This window comes from Neltuma alba, unplaced genomic scaffold, assembly GCF_004799145.2.
Source record: "Neltuma alba isolate B1F8T4 unplaced genomic scaffold, ASM479914v2 tig00011603_pilon, whole genome shotgun sequence".
Taxonomy (NCBI): domain Eukaryota; kingdom Viridiplantae; phylum Streptophyta; class Magnoliopsida; order Fabales; family Fabaceae; genus Neltuma; species Neltuma alba.
The window spans coordinates 151681-175235 of record NW_021636254.1 but is presented as its reverse complement, the minus strand read 5'-3'; the positions used below and the strand labels follow the sequence as shown (position 1 = coordinate 175235).

General features: G+C 33.8%; 1 protein-coding gene and 1 pseudogene across 1 annotated transcript; both read right to left on the bottom strand.

Moving 5' to 3' along the window:
* Positions 1–10902: 10902 nt before the first annotated feature.
* Positions 10903–17868, bottom strand: LOC114715639 (TMV resistance protein N-like). Its single transcript, XM_028900498.1, has 4 exons — positions 17837–17868; positions 13245–13733; positions 11693–12798; positions 10903–11111 (listed from the first exon to the last, which is right to left on the bottom strand). The coding sequence occupies exons 1-4, from the start codon at positions 17866–17868 to the stop codon at positions 10903–10905; spliced, it is 1836 nt and encodes a 611-aa protein (XP_028756331.1).
* Positions 17869–18404: 536 nt separating this feature from the next.
* LOC114715638 (TMV resistance protein N-like) lies at positions 18405–23343 on the bottom strand (annotated as a pseudogene).
* Positions 23344–23555: the final 212 nt, after the last annotated feature.

Sequence of the window (23555 nt, the reverse complement as noted above, 5' to 3'; positions counted from 1 at the left end):
GATCGGAGGTAGTATATGTCAAGTAGCACTTTGGCCTCAACAGCTTAAAAGTTGAAATTGGTCACGCATCAGAAATAGGGAAGATATAAGTTGGCACGAATCCAAGTTCTTCAAGGTCATGTGAAGAATTTTCAAAGAAAATTAGAGTTAATATAGTGAAGGGTGGCTATAGTTAATAGGACAAGGTTAACAACATGTCAAGCACTATTTTATTTTGGCTTGATATGTTTTTTGCTCTGTCAAATTTGCCCTCATTTTAGTTTTCAAGGGCAAAATGATCTAGATATTTATTAAATTATAGGAACCAATATTTTCAATGAAAAGAAACTTAAGGGACTAAAACCTATGATTTGAAATTTGTGAGACAAAAACTGAAATAAAGGCTAACTTGAAAGACCAAAAATTATATTAATCATTTTATTTTTTATTTATAAATTACTTTTAATATGTTTAACTGAAACTAAATGAAACCTTAAAACTCATTAATTCTATTTAAAATTAAATAAGCTTTCAACTTATATGGATTTTTTCTAGTAAGGTTTTAACAAGACATAATATTTGTTTATGGACATCCAAGGGAGAGTTACATGGATGTCCATAAACTCCCCTAATCCTTGGCCTTTCTTATTCCACGCTCCATAACATCTTTAATGAATGGTTTTTAGGAGTTTTCATTTCATAATAACTCAAAAGTTATATATTTTGCACTCATGAGAGTTAATTTTTCATTCATTTTATGTTACTCTTAATAAGGTTAAAACCCTATAAATAGAGGGCTATGTAATAAACAATTTGCACATACAATTAAGTGAATAAGAATACACTCTATCCTTCTCTATAATATTCTCTCCTGTCTTGCTTATTTGTCTAATCTCCTTTACATTTCCTTATTTTCATAACTCCAATCAAATATTCTCCTCAATTATAAGTCTCGTTTCTCTTAAATCCACTTGCTACAAGTAAACACCGAAATTTAATTAGTTTGTGGTGTTTTTCCTTAACCATCTCTAGCATGAAATTAAATATGGGCTCGTTTATATTTGGATTGTAATATTATTACAAATTTAAGCTTTTTACCACCTCTGCATCATCATGAGCGGTTAAAAGACATGCGATATCTAAGAAACTCTCTCTGTGTCCCTCATCAAGTCCTTTAAGAATTAGTTTTAGGGCACCGTTAATTCATGGATCAGGTGATTTTTGAAGGTTTTTCAATAAGCTTTCCCAAGCTTCTGGATCTGCCTTATCAGACAAGGCAGAACCTAAAAGTATTAGGGCCAATGGATTCTTTTTTTTTTTTTAACCCTGCGAGTCACTTTCTTGCCAACCTTCCTAGTTTTGGACAAGGCATGTGAAGAGAAAAGTTTAAAAGCCTCATTAGAATCCAAACCCTTTAGTTCATATATAGCGTCACGATCTATTTTCGTACCAAGGACTTGTTTACCTCTAGTTGTTATTAAAATTTTACTCCCTGGTTTAAACCAATCGTGCCTTCCAACCAAATTGTTTACTGAATCATAATTATCAACATCATCAAAAACAATGAAAACTTCTTTTCGTTCAAGTCCAATCATGTCATAAGGGCCAGTGTGAGATTTTTTATCCCCTAATAACGCCGAAATAAGATCTTTCTTCACAGCCTGTATTCCATTATTCTTTGATTTTTCTCCCACTTTTTCCACAAAATGATAAGACCCTTTGGATTTAGAACACTACTTGTTATACAATGCTCTTGCAAGAGTAGTTTTGTCCAAACCGTCCATCCTCCAAATGCAAATAATTCGGACCTCGTTGGACTCCTTGTCCAATAATGATTCTACATCTTTCATTCTCTCTTCAATTCCGATAAAAGTCTTCTCCATTATCTTCACTTGGATACCCACTTGCGCAACATGTTTTTAACACTTTCCACTATTTCTTTAATTCGGTCTGCTTCATTATCTCTGCGCACCATTGAAAAAGTAAAGATGCACAAATTTAATATCATGTTATCTATTGAAGATTTTAACTATTCCTAATGAAATGCAACTTTGAAGATTTCTCAATTTTGAAAATGTGTTCTTATTAGTAGTTTTCTTGAGAAACATTACTCCCTGTAGAGTATGTCATATTTTTATAAAAAAACACGTAGTCAGTTGTCTCAAATTTTGTTTTTACTCCTTTTCGTGGGTTCAGGCATATGTGTTCGCTTTTGAGAAATGTAAAATTGAACAAATAATTATCCTCTTCAAAAATTAGTAATATATAATAATATGTTTGCATGACATTTACAATGAAAGTCCTCTCCTTTTTGTCCAAAAGAAATGAAAGTGTCATCATGCTTTTGTAGTCAAAATAAAGCCTTTCTAGCGGTGAAACATACTGTAAACCTTGGGAGAAGCCTAAGCAATTGTTTGATTTCTATTTTTTTTTAACATTTTTATTTCAGTTTCAGCAAATAAAAATGGAATTCTCGTTTGACTGAGGTGAAACCCAAAAAGCAAGTCAATAAATAAAGATGGTGTGAGTAATAAACACGGAATAGGTTACATAATGGAAAATAGTGCAGACACAGCGGCTGATACGGATTGCGCGTGACGCTGAGCGGTGAAACAACAGTGAAATAAGCACAGAGAATCCCCACATAATTGGATATGTATTTTCTATGGTCTGATCGTAACAACATTTGAAATTACTTATAGTGAGTATATTTTATATAAATTGAGATAAATTTTTTTTATATATTTATCTTATATTTTATAAATGGTAATTGAAAAACTGTTTATAAATTATTTTAAACGGGGTTTATTTGTTTGCTTTTGTATTAGTACTATTATTTTTCACGAACTCGTGGAACACGTGACACTAGGGGTGAATTAATGTCTGGACAAATGTGGAGATAAATTGGTAAGGATGAATTTTCATTGTATAGATTTTTTTGGTGTAAAATAATATTATTCCCTCCCAGATTTATTTTGATTTAACACTTTATTTTCCCAAATTTATAAAAAAAAATTTCTCAAAGTCTTCATATTGATTATAACAAAATTTTTCATTAAAAAGTAGTTAATGGTTAAAAAAACACTTTAAAAATATAAATTAACATATGTTTTTCATAAATAATACTGCCTGCAATTCTTAATATAAGAGTTAGTTTGAATTTTATTTTAATTCTAAATATAAGACCCTAATAATCTATTTTGTCTCTTATACTTTTTTATTTTCAAAGTAGTTCTTATAGTAACAGTAGTTATAGCTACTATACTTGATTAGCAAAGATATTTTAGAAAAGATAACATCTATTTATTATAAATAATTAATTTAACTAATTTTTTTAATCTACTTAAATTAGTTAACCTACTCTTATAATCCTTTGATATTAAATATAAGACCTATTTTGTAGTATAAATTACACTGCAAAATAAATTTTATATTTAAAATCGGAGAAGTATTAGAAACCGAACTCAGCAGTTAATTTGAACAAACAGGGCCATGCATTTCAAAGAAAGGGGGTCACACGAGGTTGGAATTTTGCTGTGCTGTTATGAGTGGGGTGAAAAAGAAATTAACCCAGGACTTTCGGTGGCCTTCACCCCCTACGTACATGCACATCACGTGCAGAGCAAATTAAATCATTGAGCAAGGACACATGCATGCAAACTAGAGCTAAAAAACTAGGCTGAGCCCGTCGGGTCAGACTATTTAAACTCATTTAAATTGAGTAAATTGAGGGTTGGGTTTGTAATTTGGGGTTTTTAAAAGAAACTTAGACTTAAAAAGACTAGCCTTGTAGGGCTTGAAAATAAAAGGACCAGCTCATTTAAGCCCGTCAACAATAATTTTTTCTTAATTTATATTTTTTTCTTGACCCTAACCTAAGTCTATAACATTTTACACATTCTCTCTCTCTAAGTTTCACTTTCAACTTTTCACTCACTCTCAGTTCACACCTCAGTCTCTAATGATGTTGAAATAAATAAAAATATATTCTCCATATCCTAAAGCAGATCTCCAATGTGTTTATTTGAACCAGCAGTAATATATTAAAACAAACAAAATATATTCACCATATTAAAACAAAAATTTTAATGATTGAACCAATAGATACGTATTAATTTGTATATATATGTTATAAAATTTTAATAAATAAGTTAATATTTTTTTCTATAGTGACTATATCATAATTTTTACTCTATATTTAAATAAAGTTAGACAAGCAAGTTAGATAAAACCAAATAAGACCATCCTAAACAAAAACAAAAAAAAGATGACATAATTAGTTCATTAAAAGCATACTATGGATCAATCCAAAGTGGTCAGGTATTTTAGAATTCTCACGAGACTGTGTAGTAAAGTGATTTTCACAATTAAAGCCTGAGAAAAAAAATACTACCTCCGGTCCTAATCATAAGACCTTGTTTGACTACAAACAAGCTCATATAATTAGGACCAGATGTAGTAAGGAGACAACACAGAATCAATCTCTAATGGTTGCTAAGATGAAACATCTAAAAAAAAAAATTTAACATTAATACTTTTAAATAAACTTATTGGTGGGCAAAAAAATCAATTCAAAAAGAAGGAACAAGATATATTAGACTTCAAAATAGCTAAATAGTATTGAGAAGAAATTATTGATATTTTTTGAAGTTAAGAAGAGCCTATTACTAGTGAAGCACAATCAAATATTCTTACAATTGATGATAATCATGATAGTGTTTGTCTTTTTTTTTTTTAATAGTGAAAACGTTTGTCTATTTTTAATGAAACTTTTGAATGTTAATGTTATTAACTTGTTATGTCTAATGGATGTTTTAGATTTTTTGTATATTGATGGATATTTAGATATGATGGTCCTTTGTATTTGTGACTTAATTTTATTCATATTTATGTCTTTTACTAATAATTTCATTAGTTTATTTTATAACCACATTAATTAATCATCCAAATAAACATATTATTTATCAAACTGATTTTTATGTAAAAACTAATCCAAATATAAATTACATTACTGCCTTTTATCTTAATCCAAATAAGTACAAAAAAACACGAAAATTTAATTAGTTTGTGGCGTTTTTTTTCCTTTCCGGTTCTATCTTCTATCATGAAATTAAATATGGGCTTGTTTGGATTAGTATTAAATTGTAATATAAGTATCTTATTCAAATTTATTTTAATGACAGTGAAGATATTTTTTTTACACATTTGAGGGTGGTGGGGTATACTGATACACACGGAGCAATGTTCCCAATGGTAACCCCGCCTAGTGTGGAAGTGTGTAAAATAAGTCGGCACGCATGCGAGTTCTTAATGATTACGCATGCCAGTTCTTGAAAGAGCGGAATTTGTGTTAAAATTGGGATACCCTGGTGCTCACAAAAAAAAGAAAAGGAAAATTGAAGGCGGAATCAAGAGTTTTTTATAAACTCCCCTTCAAGAAAAATGAAGACATCAGTCCCACAAAGGCCTCTCATCCAGGAATGAATCCAGAAGATCTCAAGCTCGCTAAAAAGATAGGGTCTAAAAACTTATTTCATATGTCCAACGTTTCTTAGAGTACGGGATATAGCTGTAATTGGCTTCCGGGTGATTTCCGAAGAGTTTTAGTGCATGGTTAGGAAATTACCTTGAGACTTTCTCCCGAATTTCTCTAAAGGCCTTCATCCAAAAGCTTAAATTCAATAGGAAATAAACTGAGCCTGTGGGGGGATTATACTACTGGGGAAGATAATTAAGGTGGTCTTGGAGTTGACTCAGGCAACCAAGTCAATGGAATTACGTCTGCGAAACTTCATGGAATGGAACGCATACCATTTACACGAGGGGATGGGCCTCTTTCAAGTTATTAATTAAAACTTTCTTTTGTTTATGTTCTCAATCTAAACACTGGAAAAAAACTCTCCAATTAATATCTTCCTGATTATGAATTATTTCTCTTTTTTTTTCCTAACAATTATGATTCTCACATCTCAATACTTTGTGATTGAGACTTGGGGAAAACTAATTCATAAATCTTTATAGTTAATTGATTTTTAATCATATCCCACAAAGGTTAGTCTCCCTTTGAGCCATTTGATGAAAATGATAGAGCATAGTCAAAATGTATAGTTGCTTTTCACATACTGTCGTCAATGCAACTTCTCGTTCATTTCATGAATGGAAAAGACAGCATCAAATGAAAAAACAGAGAGCAGAGAGAAAGAAAATTACCCAACACTTAATCAAATTTCTTTATATACACAAATTAGTTTGAGCTACCGTATTTTACAGAAAATTACAATTAATTGAAGGGTCACAAAGACAATTTAAAAAGAAAAGGCTTGTGCCAGCTTACATAAATCCTTCGATCATGCCCAACTACTATCAAACCTCTTCAATTCAAATAATAGACTTAGCTTCACATGATCACACTATGCAAATAGCAAAACTGAATTAGCGATGATGCTGCCTTGATGCCTTGCTCTTAACTTGAACAAGCATATCAGTTTTTGCAAAGCCTCCAGCTGTGACATGTGCAGCATCTGGAAAGAAATATATCCTGATCTGAGGACCTTGGGCATTCAACCCTAAAAAAAAAAAAGTTGAAGCCTCTCCCAACTAACAAGATCTTTTTATTTTTTTATTTTTTTGCTGTAACTTATTCCAGTGCCCATTATCACAATGACACCTAACCTTTTTAATATTTTTAATCTGTAATTTTATTATAATAAATTTACTTTTTTTAAGAATTGATAGTGATAAACTGATCTTTGTTTTGAATTTTGTATATATTAAAACAAAAAATTATTTAATATATAAAAATATTAAATTGGATCAATAATCCAAAATCAACCTCGGTGGTTCTTATTATGATGAGGGTATTATACATAGTAAATTCACATTTTTATTATTGTTTTTCAAAACATAAATACAAAAGAGAATTTTTATAATTATGTTTGTCTATTTTATCTCTTTTTGTTTGATTTTTTTTTTGCTCATAATTAGCGCTTCTTTATACTGTATTTACTTATTTTGAATTTTAATGCCCAAAGTAAATATGCTTATGTTCTCTACAACGAATGGGATGACTAAAAGCAAAGCTAACTTTTACAGGCTTCCCCTTTTCCGTGTGACTTCCGAAAAGGCTTTAACGCATAATTAGGAAACTACGTTGAGACTTTCTCCCAAGTTTCTTAAGGCCTTCACCCAAAGCTTAATTAATAAAAAACTAAGAATGATTCAAATTTAATAAATGCATGATGGCCAATTATATATAACTATTATATAACGGACAATTATATATACTGCTTCATACTCGTTTGTTCCATTGGAAATACAGGACGAAAATGAACGTTCTTGTAGTAGCGTAGCATGAGGAAGGAAACCTTCTTTTTATTCCACACATCCAAATAAAATGAGAGGAGGGGACTATTATAAGCATTGCTGATTGACTGATCAACGAAGCGCTTCTACTTTCCAACATAAGCACAGAACAAATGAACGTACAGAATCGGTGGAGGAGATTTAAACTAACAAAATGTAAGATTTAATTTCATTCACGTGCTTAACATGGGATATATAAATTGTTGTCTCTCAGAAAATGATGTAGAAATAATATCCATGTATATCGAATGGAGGCTGGGTCCGGTTGTTTTCAATTTTAATTTTAATATAACAGTTAAAGATTTAGTGTTTACTTAATTTAGCCCTATAGGCATGGAAGATCACGATAAGAGAAAGATCAATCATAATCAAGCATATATATATATATATATATATATATATATAGTTACCTATCCAAGCCAGAATCCCAACCAGATAATTAAATTGGCAGCATGAGTGAGAGCCTCCCTCCACTTTTGCAGTTGTTGCTTGAAATGGTGATGCTTTTCTGCTCAAGTTCTTCAAATGCTTTCTGGTAACTCTCGGATTGCTTCCTCATATGTGAAGGATCTACTCTATAGAACACTCTAATATTTCTGTGAGCTCCTTCAAGCACCACGTGGAAGTTGTATTAATAATTGGGGGATATTAAATGCCACTGCGCACGTAATAAAAACATCTCAACTTAATGATTGAGATATACATAGGAACATTTAATATTATAATTAAGTCTTTGCCTGGGTTTGCTCAAAACCAGCAAAATCATATGCTTGTGCAATATTAAGATTTGTAAGTCGCACTTTCTTCCATCAGCTTCTTATGTCTTCGTTAACTGATGAGATATTCATCTTTGATGTTCGCAAAGCCTTTCCCAGCAACTTCAGTAATTTGATCTGCCCTTACGACATATAAGCTATGAAACTCCAATCCTTAATTATGATGCGGTATTGGGGCGAGGGAACCCCCAAAGAGTTGCAAAACATTCACAATCATTTTCCCTCTTTTTTTTTTTTAATTATGAAAATAAAAGTTTAAATAAGTTGAATTTCTGTCCTCCTGGACTAGTATGCCTTTATTTGGGCTTTGGCATTTGCACAGTTGGAATACTTTGTTTTGAAAAAAAGGATAAAGTTCTCTCTTTTTGCTGACGTTGCGAAGAAGAGAGAGCAGAAGTAGTGGCACAAGAATAGTTATTAACAGAGTACTTATAGAAAGAGACTCATTTAAACCGTAAGGCAAGACTAAAGGCCCTTTGTGCCAAGAAAATCCTCAACGACAGAGTTATGCAAGGGAACAGACGAAAATGAACAGAGTTGCAGACGAAAATGAACTTGAACCTTGAAATCAAAATGTATGAATGCTTTTTACATATTGTCGCCAATACAACTTTTTTTGTTCATTTCATACTGAATGGAAAAGGCAGCACCGAATGAAGAACGGAGAGCAGAGAGAAAGAAAATTATACGAAGAGTGGACTATAAGCATTGCTGATTGATTGAACAATGAGCCCTTCTACTCTGTTTAGCCGGCAAGGGATCTGTCAAAAATAAGCACTGAACAAATGAACAGAATCGGTGGATGAAACTGAAACCAACAACATATAAGATTTCATTGGCATGCTTAACTTGAGATATGAAAATTTGCTCCAAAGAAATTAGTGCAAGGACAAACCTCAACAAATTGGGGCTGCCACACCATGTGCATGAGGTGACAGGCATCGGGCGAGTCAGAATCTTCTTCGCTTTCACTGGTTTCATGTTCTTCACGATCCTTGTCCCTATTAATTATAACCGCGATCAGAGGCTCAAATGATTCATTCCTCATGTGATCAGGCTCTGCTTCAATATTAATAACTTCATTCATAGACATGAAGCTAAATGCGTCAGGAACTTATGCAAACTAAACTAACAACCCTGATTAAATTAAGAACTCCGAATTACCGTCCAATATTAAATCCCAGCTATCAAATGTTAACCTCAATCAAATTTTTAGCGTATTCCTAATTAAAGGCAACTTTGCAGATTCAACTTTTTTCAGAGCAAGATCATCGGATGAATAGAACGAGATCAAACTTATCAGGCTGTTGATTATGAGTTGACGATTTTAATGGATGCAGCCTTATGAATATATATATATATATATAGACACACACACACACACACACACAAATTAGATGGAAATGATGCAGCCATCAGAGGGAGTGGGATTGAAAAAGAAATATGAGAATATATTAATGTTCAAAGATCGAACCAGTGATTATATTCCCAGACTGCTTCTTCGATTGCGCTTGAAGATGAACTTGATCTCTATATTTGCAAGCTCCTTCAATGGCTTCCTCAATTTCCATAAATCTTTTTCTTTCTCAATCTGCTCAGTTAATTTCCTGTGATTATGAAATATTAGAAGTAAGAAATAATCAGCTTAATGTCCATTTGTTGAATCGAATTCTTCAAAAATGTTAAATTAATTATATGTATGCCAATTCTTCAAAAAAAAAAGAAAAAGAAAAAAGGAAGCATGTCTATCAGTAGTAGTTAAAACCAGAGCATACCATTTTGAGGTGGAGGCGCGAGAGTGATGTGTGAAGTTGAAGTAGTGGGCAGATGAATTGAACTTGAGAGCTGTAAAACTCAAAAACCATGTTATGAAATTCATCGAAGTAAGCTGTGATATTTGCGCTTTCGAGAGGCCGATTGCGTTGCATTAGAGCTACGATGTGGATGCAATAATGCCAATTGAATTTGCTTGATGTCATTTTGATATTCAACAGCAGATGTCGGGCACACCCCACACTCTTTGATGCCTCCTCTTGTTTCATCAAGACGTGCGAATTCAATTTGAAGCAATGGATGATAAGTGTTGCTTTGGGCTTCTATTTTCTTTGCTTCAATTTTCCTTTGTACTTCTCGACGTGCCCGTTGATCGTACAAAAGAACAACATGATCTGACAACATGGACTCACTATGAGAACACCATGCAGACATGGAAGCATATTGACCATCAATAAACAATTTGGCCGTAATTTTTAGAAACCGTGATGATCCAGAAATGACGGCGCAAAAAATGAAAGCGCCATCCCAAGGTTGTGGAATCGAACTGAGATCCACAGTCAAGAAAGACCCTGTAGTCCTATACATGACCCACTCTGCAACTCTATTCCCCGGATATTTCACTGTAGCCCCGTAATCATTGGCTTTGTTATTATTTATGTCAAGTATCAATGTGGCCTCAACAGCTTTGATTGACTGCCCATCCAACTTCATGCAATTTCTGAAACTGAAGATCGGATGAAAATATTGTTTTCCTTCTCTATCTTCACTCATTAAAGGTGAATGTAAAGTCTCAAGGGACAGGCAGTCATCGACCAACAGCATTGAGATAAAGGGAGGGAGTTGTGGTAGAGACCGAAGCCTTTTGCATCCAATTAAGGTGAGACTTCGCAGGCTTGAAAGATGTTTGATGCTTAAAGGCAAGGTCTCTATATTATTCCTCGAGAGATCTAACCGCCATAATGACGACAACAAGCTGATGTTGTCGGGCACTTCATATAATTCACTACAATCAGTCAGCTTTAGATCGCAAAGCACGCATCTCATCAAATTTGGAAAGTAGATTTGACGCTAGCTTATTACAGTATGCAGCCTCAAGGCCTCGAAGGGTACGCGGGTCAACCAACTTGTGAAAACTTGTCACACCTTCGCATCTTCCTAGATCCAAAATACCAATTTTGCTGAGATGTCCGCTTGATGAGCACAACTCACCATTGATGGCTGCATCACAAAAATCCAACTCAGACAAAAAAATTTCTGAGGTCACCGAAAATTCTGAGTCCTGAGCATCCCATCAAGTTGAGTTCCCTCAGTGATTTGAGATGGGTGTTGCTCGTAAGGCTGGTAAGGGCTTTGCAGTGAAATAGCACTAAAACACTAATGCTATGAAGAGATAAAATAGATGGATGAACATTCTGCAATTTTGGACAATATCCAAGAATAACTCGTGCAAGATGTATGGCCTTGGAAAAATTTGGGAGCTCAATCAAGTCTTTTGATCCATGAAGATTGATTTTGCTTAAATTCACAAGATTCTGTAAAAACAAAAAAAAAAAATTCCATGGTAAGATTGGTGGCAAAAACGAAAATAATTACTCTCTCTTATCCTTTTTTAATAGTTTTACTAAAAAATTACTTATTAATGTCGAAAGGTTTTACAACTTTCTAAAATTACACTTAATCAATAATCTTTATAAATATCGGTGTGATGGTGAAATACAAATGCATTTTTTAGAATGGGTGCTGTCAGTCTGTCATTGAATTTTTTAAGAGGTCTTAAAGACCCATAGGTAAAGGCTTACCCATTTTCACCATATTTTTCTTCAATATTTCAGAACTTTTCTGGAAAAGCCAAAATGTGTTGCACCATGTAGGATGTTTTAATGATTCTTCACGAACAATTTGTTTACCCATTTGTTTTATCAGACTGTGCATACATATTCTTCCTCCATCAATATCTAAAAGAGCTTTATCTTCAAGTCTCATCAATCCAATCTCAGTTGAATAACCGCATGCATCTAACCATTTTTTTACATCCTCAACATCATAATCATCATTGAAAAAACATACGATATGTGAGAAAATATTTTTCTCTTCCTCATTATCAAGTCCTTCAAAGCTCAATTTGAGGATATCATTGACTTTTGGACAAGGTAATTTTTGAAGCTTTTCAAATTGGCTTTTCCATGCTTCTTGCTTTTTGCCGTGCAAGGAGGAGCCTAAAACCTTTAGGGCCAATGGATTTCCACCTGCATATCCAATCACTTTTTTTGCTAGCTCGCTTATCTTTGGATCACTATAGCCTTTTTTGAAGGCATTCAAGGAGAAAAGTTGAAAAGCTTCATCAGGATCCAAACCATGAAGCGCATATATATCATCCACTTCCTTACCAAGCACTTGCTTATCTCTAGTTGTTATTAAAATTTTACTACCTGGTCCAAATTCAAGTTTTCCAACTAGATTTTCTAATTGCGCATGATTATCAACATCATCAAGCACAATTAAAACTTTTTTCCGGCGGAGCCTACTTATGGTATGAGGATATATTGCATTGCCAATGTGAGATTCTTTATCCCCTAATAACCTCCGAAGGAGTTCTCTCCTTAAAGCATCCATTCCATATTTCTTCGATTCTTCCATTATGTTCAGAAAGCAAGACCCTTCACATGTAAAAAATAATTTGTTAAATAATGCTTCTGCAAGAATTGTTTTGCCTAAACCGCCCATCCCCCAAATTCCAATGAATTGACAGCCACCATTGTTTGAACCTTTGTCCAACAATGATTCTACATCTGCCATTCTTTTGTGAATTCCAATCAAGCCTTTTAGATAATATTCACTTTGATACCTAGGGCCCAACTTTTGCATGACTCGATTCACTATTTCTTCAATTAGTTCCGCTTCATCCCTACACACCATTGAAAAAAATAAAGAGGCACCAAATTTAATACCACATTATCTATTCATTTCAAATTTTGAACTATTTCTATTGACATGTAACTATGAAGATTTGCCCATTTTTAAAATTTCTTATAATATTTTTTTGAGAAATATTACTTATATTAGATGACATAACTAGACATATATATATATATATATATATATATATGAAATTCCAGCTTCATCTTATGGCTACGAATGCATCGTCATGACCATAGTGAAACAGGGATTGAGATTAAAATATCATAAGAGTAAATTGATTGACCCGGTGGACTGGTTAAGCATAGTGTACAAGAGAAGCTATTCTCTTTATGATCATCAGCGTAACTTCCATTAAATGCCTCAAAGATTGATTTAATTTAGCCCCAGGCGTGGATGAAAATGATAAGAGGAAGATCATAAATATGTAGTTACCTATTGAAGCCACAATGCCAACCAGACAAATTGGCAGCTTGAGTAAGAGCCTCCCCCCACCTTTGCAGTTGTTGATTGTTGATGTTTCTTTTGCACTCATGTTCTTCAAATGCTTTCTTGTAACTCCCAGACTGCTTCCTCACATGTGAAGGATCCACTCTATAGAACACCGGCATAACAAAGCAACCTTGATTTTTGGAGCACTCTAATATTTTTGCAAGCTCCTTCAGGCACCATGTGGAAGATGCATAGTTTTCTGAGAAGACCACAAGGAACAGAGTTGAATCTTCAATGGCTTTCTCGAGAGGCGGCCATACCTCATCTCCTTTCTCAAGTCTATAGTCGATGTATGTATATATTTGGTTTCTGCGAAGAGCTTCATGAAGGTGGCTCGTGAAGTTGAATCGGGTGTCCTCACCTCTGAAGCTAATAAAAACATCATATTTCTTTGGAGATTGGGAAGATGGAGCAGAGGAAGAAGATGAAGCCATATCAAATTGCTTGGCTACGATATGCCAAAAAAAGGGGACTGCTTTCGATTCAGATCTAAGAACGATTGGTAATAGGAAACAAACCGGCCTAAGAGGAAGATATATAAGATTTTAGGGGAATAGATTGAGTCAACCAAGTCAATGAAAGATGGAACAAAATGAATAATAAATAATCATAATAAATTATAGATAAAAGCAAAGCTAACTTTTAGAGATTTATCATAATACAGCTTCCATACGTGTGACTTCTGAGAAGTTTCACATGGCCTGATCCTCAAATTTGAAATTTCAAAGAAACGCGGTCCTCCTACCCAATTAGTAGTGTGTGGAAAAGACAGCACTAAATCAAAAACATAGTATAGAGAGTAAGGAAATTCCACTGACCCTGTCTCCGAAATGTTGATCAAATATCTTTGAGACCTTCACCCAAAGCTTTGATCAAATTTTCTAAGGGATGGTCCAAAAAGAAAAAGAAAATAAAAAATCCCAAGAAAATAGAAACGCCTGCGATCAAATGTCCTAATGAAATTTGGATTAATAAAGCACTATAATTACACCTCTCTTACTTATGTTGCATGTTTAGTGTTCGCCTCTAGAAATATAAGGTTGAACAAATACTTATTTTCTTCAAAAAATAATAACGTATATTATCAAAACATTTAACGTGAAAGCCAGAGCCAGTAAGCATTGGAGTAGAGGAGGGTGTGACGGTGAGTAAAAAACGCGGAGGAACAAGTACGGATTGCGCGTGACAGTGAGAATGGTGGAGCCTCATAAATAGTCATGTGTCTTATTTTGAGGAATGATGTTAAACAATGTTTTGTATAAAATACCCCTTATGAATAAATAAAATAACTCAGCACTTTTTATCGTGCCAGTCTATTGTCATATAGTTTTTCTTCTTGATGAATGACATTTATATTTTTACTAAAAATATATGACCTAGCCCACCTTGGATTGAAGTTGAGAAAATGCAAAGTGTAAATTGAGGGTAAGAGTAGAAAAAAGAAAAAAAAAAAGGGGGTTTTAAGACATAATAAGTTAATGCTTGCGAAGCTTGCAGAAAGTTCACAAAACAAACAAATATACAAAAAAGTAGAAAAAAGCTACTTTTGACTTTCATACGGAGATCGTCAATCTGCCTACGAAAATAGAATCTCTTTGTTGGCTTTTTGGCATATGACTCAACCGACGCGTATAGTTATTGGCTTCATGTTTCAAAAAGTGTAGGGTGCTTTAATGAGTAAGTGAATTCGGGTCAAGTGAGGCCTTATCCATGATACATTACAAAAAAACAGACTTTCGGCGGCGACAAAAAAAGTCATCGCTGAAAGTTCACTTTCAGCGGTGACACCACAAAGTCGCTACTGAAACTAAGACTTTCAGTGGTGTCGCCGCTGAAAGTATAATATAATAATATATATTTTATTTTACAATATTAATAAACAAATTCAATCTGACTCAGCGGTAAGAAGGTTAGACACGAAAGGAGGCGGTCATGAGTTCGAACCTGGAAGAAGACACATTTAAGGTGAAAATATTTAAACGATGACGTGATGAGGAGGAGTGATGTGGCAATGATGTGGAGGTGGCTAGTGATGATGTGGCGGTCGGCGGTGATGATGTGGCCGCCGATGGCGATGACGTGGAGGTCGACGGTGATGACGTGGCGGGCCGGAGACGATGACGTGACACCGGCGGTGATGACGTGGCATTGGTAAAGCCAATTCTTCTTAGGCATTACTTTCAGCGGCGACAAAAAAGTCGCCGCAGAAAACACTTTCGGCGGCAACATTTGTCACCGCCGAAAAGTCTTTCAGCGGCGACAAGAGTGTCGCCGCCGAAAGTGTTTTCTGCGACGACTTTTTTGTCGCCGCTGAAAGACTTTTCGACGGCGACAAATGTCGCCGCTGAAAGTATCTTTTAGCGGCGACCTTTTTAGTCGCCACTGAAAGTTTTCAGCCACGGCTGCTACGGCAACGACTTTTCAGCGGCGACTTTGAAAGTCAATTTTTTTGTAGTGATAGTTGATCAAGGAGTTGATTTATAACTTATAAAGTTATGAGTTTTAATTATGCTGTCGATATAAGAATTTTGTTAATAAATAATATTTAAATATTTATATTAGCACTTTTCTGGTCTGAAAACATATCAAAGTCTCTGAGACCTAATTCACCTAAATTATTTTGAAAAAAAAAAAGTGAATCCTTTAGAGGATTTTTTTTTTTCCGTAACTTATTCCAATGCCCATCATAACAATGACATCTAACCTTTTTAATATTTTTAATCTGTAATTTTATTATAATAAATATATTTTTTAAGAAGTGACAGTGATAAAATTATCTTTGAATTTTGTATATATTAAAAAAATTATTTAATATATAAAAATATTAAATTGAATTAATAATCTAAAATCAATTTGGGTGATTCTTATTATGATGAGGGTATTGTACATAGTAACTTCACATTTTTATTATTGGTTTTTTTGGGCTGGTCAAAAAAAGAAAGAAAAAGAAGTTTTTATAAATTTATTTGTTAATACTTATAGTTTATTATAAATTTTATACGTTTTATGTTGATCACCATGCATTGGGTAAGAAGCTGTAACCCCCCCCCCAAAAAAAAAAAACAGAGAGAAAATAATAACAGAGGCTGATTGATTTTAGCTTGAGTAAGATTTGTTCATTCCAGTATCCTTTCGTCGTTAAATGGACTTAAATGTATTCACAATTTGAACAGTGAAAACAAGAGTGAAGAAAATAAGGGGAGAAAAACTCTCCAATCAAATACTCTCCCTAATTATAAGTCTCAATTCTTCTAAATACACATAAAAGCATGTGATTTTATCTGATTTTGGTCTTTTATAGGAAGTATTCTAGGAAAAATGTTTTAATTATATCCAGAACTTTGTGATGAGACTTATAACTGGGGACCAAAACAAATATAAAAGCTAGGACTTATGTTTAGAGAAAGAGGCTCTTCTCGGCTCCCCTCCTTTCCCCAAATCATTGTCGTTTTGGGTGTAAAATGAGGGGTACTGTTTTTTTTTTTTTTTAATAACATCTAGCATCTTGAAGTACTCTTCCGCTCTTTAATTTAAAATCTATTTAACTAATTTAATTAGACTAAAAAAGTGATATAAGTTAGTTAATTATAAGAAATATGATATATTTTTCTTAAAACACCATAATCATCTTCTTTAATATCCTCCTTTCCTTTTTTACTTGATTATGACTGAGGGAATATTCATACGGGTAATTTAGAAAAATTATGAGAAATTGGTCTTACATTTAGAACCAAAATCAACTCAATAATTAGGTCTTATATTAAAGACCAGAGAAGTATTATTTAGTAACTCCTAATATCTTAAAATAATTTTAAATAGGAGATGGAGAGTCAGGAACACACGAAGAACCAGAACTTACAATTCAAAAGGATAGGCTGCATTTCACTAATATACAAAATGATAATACTTATACCCAAAAAAAAAAAAAAGTAATCACTGCACATTGGTCCTGAAATAGATCCTCTGTTACAAGTGAAGGTCACACACAGTCCGCGAAAGAGAAGGGTGAGATATTTGCGCTTCGGAGAAAACTGCTGAGCGTGATGTCTGTTGTTAAAGCAGTGACCAAAGTGCGAATGCTCTGTTGAAGTAAAAAGATAAAAGCAAAGTTTCCTCCGTTTGAGAATACTGCAAAGGATGATTTTTTGGTAACTGCCAGAGATATTTTGGTGTTTCCATTTTTTATTTGAAATAAATAATTCTATGTCCCCGCCCCCCTCTTAAAAATGTACTAAACAAACACACCCATGGCAACTAAGATTACATGGCAATGCATTCCATGAAGGGAAGCCAAAATGCGTAACTTAACTTGCCCAACCTGTGTATTTCCGCCAACTGGACTTTACAAGGACTAAATTTCCATAAAACTTTAACTAATAGCAGGTGCGTAGCACAACACGAGGATAATATTTCATCAAGTCTATAGTCGCTATATGTATCTATTTGGTTTCTGCGAAGAGCTTCATGAGGGTGGCTTGTGAACTTGAAGCGGTTGGCCTCGCCTGATCTGAAGCTAATATTTCTTTGGAGATTGAGAAGAGGAAGCAGTGGAAGAAGATGAGGCCATATCAGATTGCTTGGCTACTATAAGCAAATTAAAAGAGAACTGCGACTGCTTTCAATTCAGATTTTAGCATGATTGGTAATAGGAAACAAACCAGCCTAAGAGGAATACTCTTCCTATTATTAATATGGAACTCAATTGTTAAGTTAATTTTTATTCTAAATATAAGACATATTTTCATATTTATTAACTTTTTCTAAATTACTCTTATGAATACTCTTTCAATCATAATCAAGTAAGTGAGGAAAAGAGGATATAAAGAAAGATGATTATGGTGTTTTAAAAAAAACATGTCACTTTTCTTATAATCAATAATCTTACCTAATTTTCTTAATTTAATTAAATTAATTGCAGAGTAGATTGAGGGAACCAAGCCAATGAAAATGGGATCAAAATGAAAATTAAATAATCATAAATTGCAAAGAAAGGCGGTCCTGCCGAGTTATTAGTGTGGGGGAAAAGACAGCACTAAATGAAGAACATAGTACAAAGAGAAAGGAAACTCCAGTGACACTTTCTCCGAAATGTCGAAAGCATAATCAAATTTTCCAAGTGCTGGTCAAAAAGACAACATAGTACAAAGAGAAAGGAAACTCCAGTGACACTTTCTCCGAAATGTCGAAAGCATAATCAAATTTTCCAAGTGCTGGTCAAAAAGACAACATAGTACAAAGAGAAAGGAAACTCCAGTGACACTTTCTCCGAAATGTCGAAAGCTTAATCAAATTTTCCAAGTGCTGGTCAAAAAGACAAAGAAAATCAAATTTCCTAAGAAAATATGGACGCCTGCTGTCAAATGTCCTCGTAAAATATGATTTAATAAAGCATTATAATTATACCTCTCTCAGTTTTCCCCTGGGCAGCATTGGGAATAATATAACGGAGTAAACCCAAAAAGCAAGTCAATTGCGCGTAGAGGATGGGCTGACCGTGACTCTGTAAGTAACAAACAGGGAGGAATAAGTTATGGATTGCGCGTGACAGTGAGAATAGTAAAACTACACTCATAACCGCGAAAATTAAAGTAGAAAGTTCACACACAATTGAATAGCTTGTTTGCTTATAATTATCTGTGAATAATTTTGTCTTATATTAAAGATGAAAAATAGTATAAGGAAGATGAAGGGCCTGTTTGTTTTTGTTCTTTGTTTTCTTATTATCAAAACAATTTTATAAAATTATTTTTAAGAACAGGTTTTGGAAACAAAAAATAAAAAACTTTGTTTGGAAAATAATTTTTAAAAAATCACATTTGGAAAAAAAATATAAAAAATTACACTTTAACAAGTGGTAGTTATCACCGGTAATGATAAGTAATAGATAGTAGAGGAGAAGAAAAGAAGATTTCTCCAATTTTTCAAAACAAAAAAATAAAAAACAAAAAAAACAAAAGCAAAAAAAACATATAAAAATTGTATTGGTTTTTCAGTTTTTAAAAATATATTATTATTTTTTGTTTTTTAAAACAATCAACTAAAAACAAATTGCCAAACAAAGTTTTTTATTTTTCATTTTTAAAAATAAAAAACTCAAAGCACCCATCTTATCACACTTGGACAAGAGAAGTGATGCTAGCTCATTACACCATCCTGCTTCAAGACGTCGAAGGTAACGCAGCTTAATCAATTTGTGAACACTTCTCACATATCTGCAATTGTTTAGAGATAATGAACGAATTTTGCTGCGATGCCCACTTGATGAGCGCAACATACCACTGATGGCAGTTCCTGAAAGGTTTAATTTGAACTCATCATTTTCTGAGGTCACAAAAAATTCCTCCAGACTTGAGCAACCACCTGCATCGAGCCGAATGAGAGACTGGAGATGGGTATAGCTTGTAAGGCTGGTAAGAGACTTGCAATCGCGTAGCCATAAACCACGCAGGCTGTGGCAAGATAAAATAGACGGATGAACACTTTGCAATTTTGAACAACCATTGAGATTAACATGCTCAAGACTTGTGGCGTTGGAAAAATCTGGGAGTTCAATCAAGTCTTCTGATCCAGCAAGCGTAATTTCGATTCAGTTCGGAAGTTCCTGTAAAAACATAAATTACATGATAAGATTGGCGGCCAAAACAAAATTAAGTAACTCATCTATTCCTTTTTATAAGGTTTCGCTGCTGTTTTGCTGAGAAAATTAGTTGAAATTAGCTATTGTCAACAAATTTTACAACTTTTCATAATCTCAATCAATACTCCCTTCGATTGAAGATATCAAATAACTAAATCACATAATTTTAATAAAATTAGTTATAAATAATAAATAATAAATAATAAAAGAAAATATAACTTGTTTTCTTAAAACACGTTTATTTATGAAGAGGACAAATGAGAGAAAAAATATGTAGAAAAAGAGATATGAGAGAATAAGTGGGGGGAAAAAAGAATTAGAAAGATATATAATTAATTAAGAGTAAAAATAAAAATGATGTATTTAATGATTAGATAAATCCAAATTATAACTTATAAAATAAAACAAAAAAAGCTTCAAAGATTTGATGCTTATAATTCAACAAAGATGGTAATCTTTATAAGTAAAGGTCATGGAGCTTAGTGTGAGGGTGAAAGACGAAGGCATTTATTTAGAATGGGTTATCAATATGTCATTGAATTTTGTAAGAGATTTTATCTGGACCTCAAAAATGGACTGAGGAGAGAGTACTTAATAAAGATTTTCCAACTAATGTATTAACAATATTCACCAAGGACAAAATATAAAATTCACTTGCACTCCATCCCAAAGTCTTGTCAAATTGCTGTCGGGCATTTGGAATTCAACAAGATTTTCAGCCTTGAATGTTGCCGGCAAGGACGCACAAGGGTATGCCGTCCAACACAATTTTATGAGTCCTTCTGGCAAAAAGTCTAATCCATCAGGAATTTCTACCTTGACTTCATCCCCACCAAAGATTTTGTGATAAGAATAAAAATTAAGAATCTTTAGGTTGGGCATTGAACGAAAGGCTCTACGACTTAAGCGCATCTCTCCAACTTCTGGAAGGTTCAGTCTTACACCTTCAACGGCTTTACTTCTCTAACAAATGGGGGGAAAAAAAACGTTAGTAATAAAAATATTATGTAAATTAAATAGGAATACTGAATTCAAAAAAAATTTTATATAAAAATATGAAGAAATTTTGCTCTTACCTTTTTTGCCACCAATATTTCAGATATTTCTTTAGGATCCCATAATCGACTGCGCTTTCTAGGATGTTTTGGTGACTCATCACGAACAGCCTGTCGACCCATTTCTCTTAGCAGATCGTGCATTGATATGCTCCCAAATTCATCAACTTCTAAAAGAGCTATCTCTCTAAGTCTGTTCAATTCAGAACAGATTGAATAACCACGTCGTGCTTTTAACAAATTTTTTATCGCCTCAACACCATCAGTTGAAAGACGTCCCTCAACATCATTATTATCACCAGTTAAAAGACATGCGATATCCAAGAAACTCTCTCTCCCTCCATCATCAAGTCCTTCAAGACTTATTTTTAGGACGTCGTTAATTCGTTGATCAGGTAATATTTTTAGTTTTTCTAGTAGGCTTTCCCAAACTTCTTGATCTTTCTCATTAGGCAAGGAGGAACCTAAAACTTTTAGGGCCAATGGATTTCCATTTGCATAACTAGTCACTTTCTTTGCCAAACTTTCTAGATTTGGGTCAGGGACAGGGCAGTTTTTTCCCGAGGCATGTAAAGAGAAAAGTTGAAAAGCCTCATTAGGATCCAAACCCTGCAGTTCATATATAGCATCACTATCTACTTTAGTACCAAGGACTAGTGTATCTCTAGTTGTTATTAAGATTTTACTCCCTGGTTTAAACCAATTGCGCTGTCCAACCAAATTGTCCACTTGATCATAATTATCAACATCATCAAAAACAATGAAAACCTCTTTCCGTTTAAGTCTCGTCATGTCATAAGGGTCAGTGTGAGGATTTTTATCCCCTAATAATGCCGAAATAAGATCTTTCTTCACAGCGTCTATTCCATGATTCTTTGATTTTTCTCCCACTTTTTCCATAAAGACAGACCCTTCGTATTCAGAATGCCACTTGTTATACAATGCTCTTGCAAGAGTTGTTTTGCACAAACCGCCCATCCCCAAAATGCAAATAATTCGGACATCGTTGGACTCCTTGTCCAACAATGATTCTACGTATTCCATTCTCTCTTCAATTCCAATCAAGCCCTCTCCATTATTTCCACTTGGATACCGTTTTCGCAACCTTTTGTTAACACTTTCCACTATTTCTTTAATTTCATCTGCTTCATGATCTCTGCACACCATTGAAAGAGTGAAGATGCACCAAATTTAATATCGCGTTATCTATTCAAAATTTTTAACTATTCCTAATGAAATGCAACTTCGAAGATTTGTCAATTTTGAAAATGTGTTCTTATTAATAGTTTTCTTGAAAAACATTGCTCCTTCATTCTTTATTATAAGAAATAATTATGAAGTATGTCATGTTTTTATTAGAGGTATTTAGAAGTTGTCTCAAATTTCGTTTATCGATTTTTTATTTTATCCTATTTAATTACTCATATTACTCATATCGTTGCGTTTAATTCCCACACATTATCTCTCTTCCATATAAATGAGGGTATTTTTGACAAAAAGGTTATATTTTTTTACCCATTTATTGTCCTCAACACAATTTAGGTAATTGTCTATTATAAAAGGTGGGAGAGAGAGAGAGAGTACAAAATAATTTAAACTAGATATATAAAATTTTAGCTTAATTTAATGGCTATGAATGGATCATAGTGACAATAGTGAGACGGGGATTCAGATGAAAAATATCGTGACAACAAAGTTGATGGGCCTAGTGGACTGGCTAAGCAAATTAAAGTGTATATATATGAGATCCTATACTGTCATTATGATTAGCAACTCCCATGAGATGCTCAAAGATTGATTTAATTTAGCCCCATGCATCATGGAAGAACATGGTAAGAGAAAGATCATAAGCATGTAGTTACCTGTCGGTGATGGGGAAACCAGATATCTCAGCAGCGTCAGCGAGAGCCTTCCTCCACTTTTGCAGTTGTTCTATATCGATGTTTCTCTTGTGCTGAAGTTCTTCAAATGCTTTCTTGTAACTCCTAAACTGCTTCCTCACACGTGAAGGATATACTCTATAGAACACCGGCATAACATGGTGACCTTGATTTTTGTAGCACTCTAATATTTTTGTAACCTCCTCCAAGCACCACGTGGAAGATGCATAGTTTGTTGAGAAGATCACAAGGGACATAGCTGAATCTTCAATGGCTTTCACAAGAGATGGCCATACCTCATCTCCTTTCTCAATTCCGTCGTCGATGAATGTTTCTATTCCATTTCTGCGAAGAGCATCGAAAAGATGGCTGGTGAAAGTTCCGCGGATGTCCTCACCTCTAAAACTTATAAAAACATCATATTTCTATGGAGATTGAGAAGATGGAGCAGAGGAAGAAGATGAAGCCATATCAGATTGCTTTGCTTTGATATGCAAAAGAGAGTTGGGACTCGTCTCAATTCTGAACTCAGAATAATTTGTGATATACAGGAAACACACAGGGCCACGCCTTCGAAAACGGGCAGACAAGATGAATAATAAATAATTACTGTATAAATTAATTTTAAAGAAAGGCGGTCCTACCTAGTTGGAATTTTCTTGTCCTCTTAGTCGCTGCATCA

Bases quoted from the DNA above. Each gene is read 5' to 3' on its own strand.
- LOC114715639 (XM_028900498.1), bottom strand. From the start codon at position 17,868: ATGGCCTCATCTTCTTCCACTGCTTCCTCTTC. The intron at 12,799-13,244 runs GTAACTACATAT...AATGGTGTGTAG, and splicing joins TGGCATTGTGGCTTCAATAG to GGATGAAGCGGAACTAATTG. The intron at 11,112-11,692 runs GTAAGCCTTTAC...TTTGTGATGCAG, and splicing joins GAAAAATATGGTGAAAATGG to CCATCAATGGTGAGTTGTGC.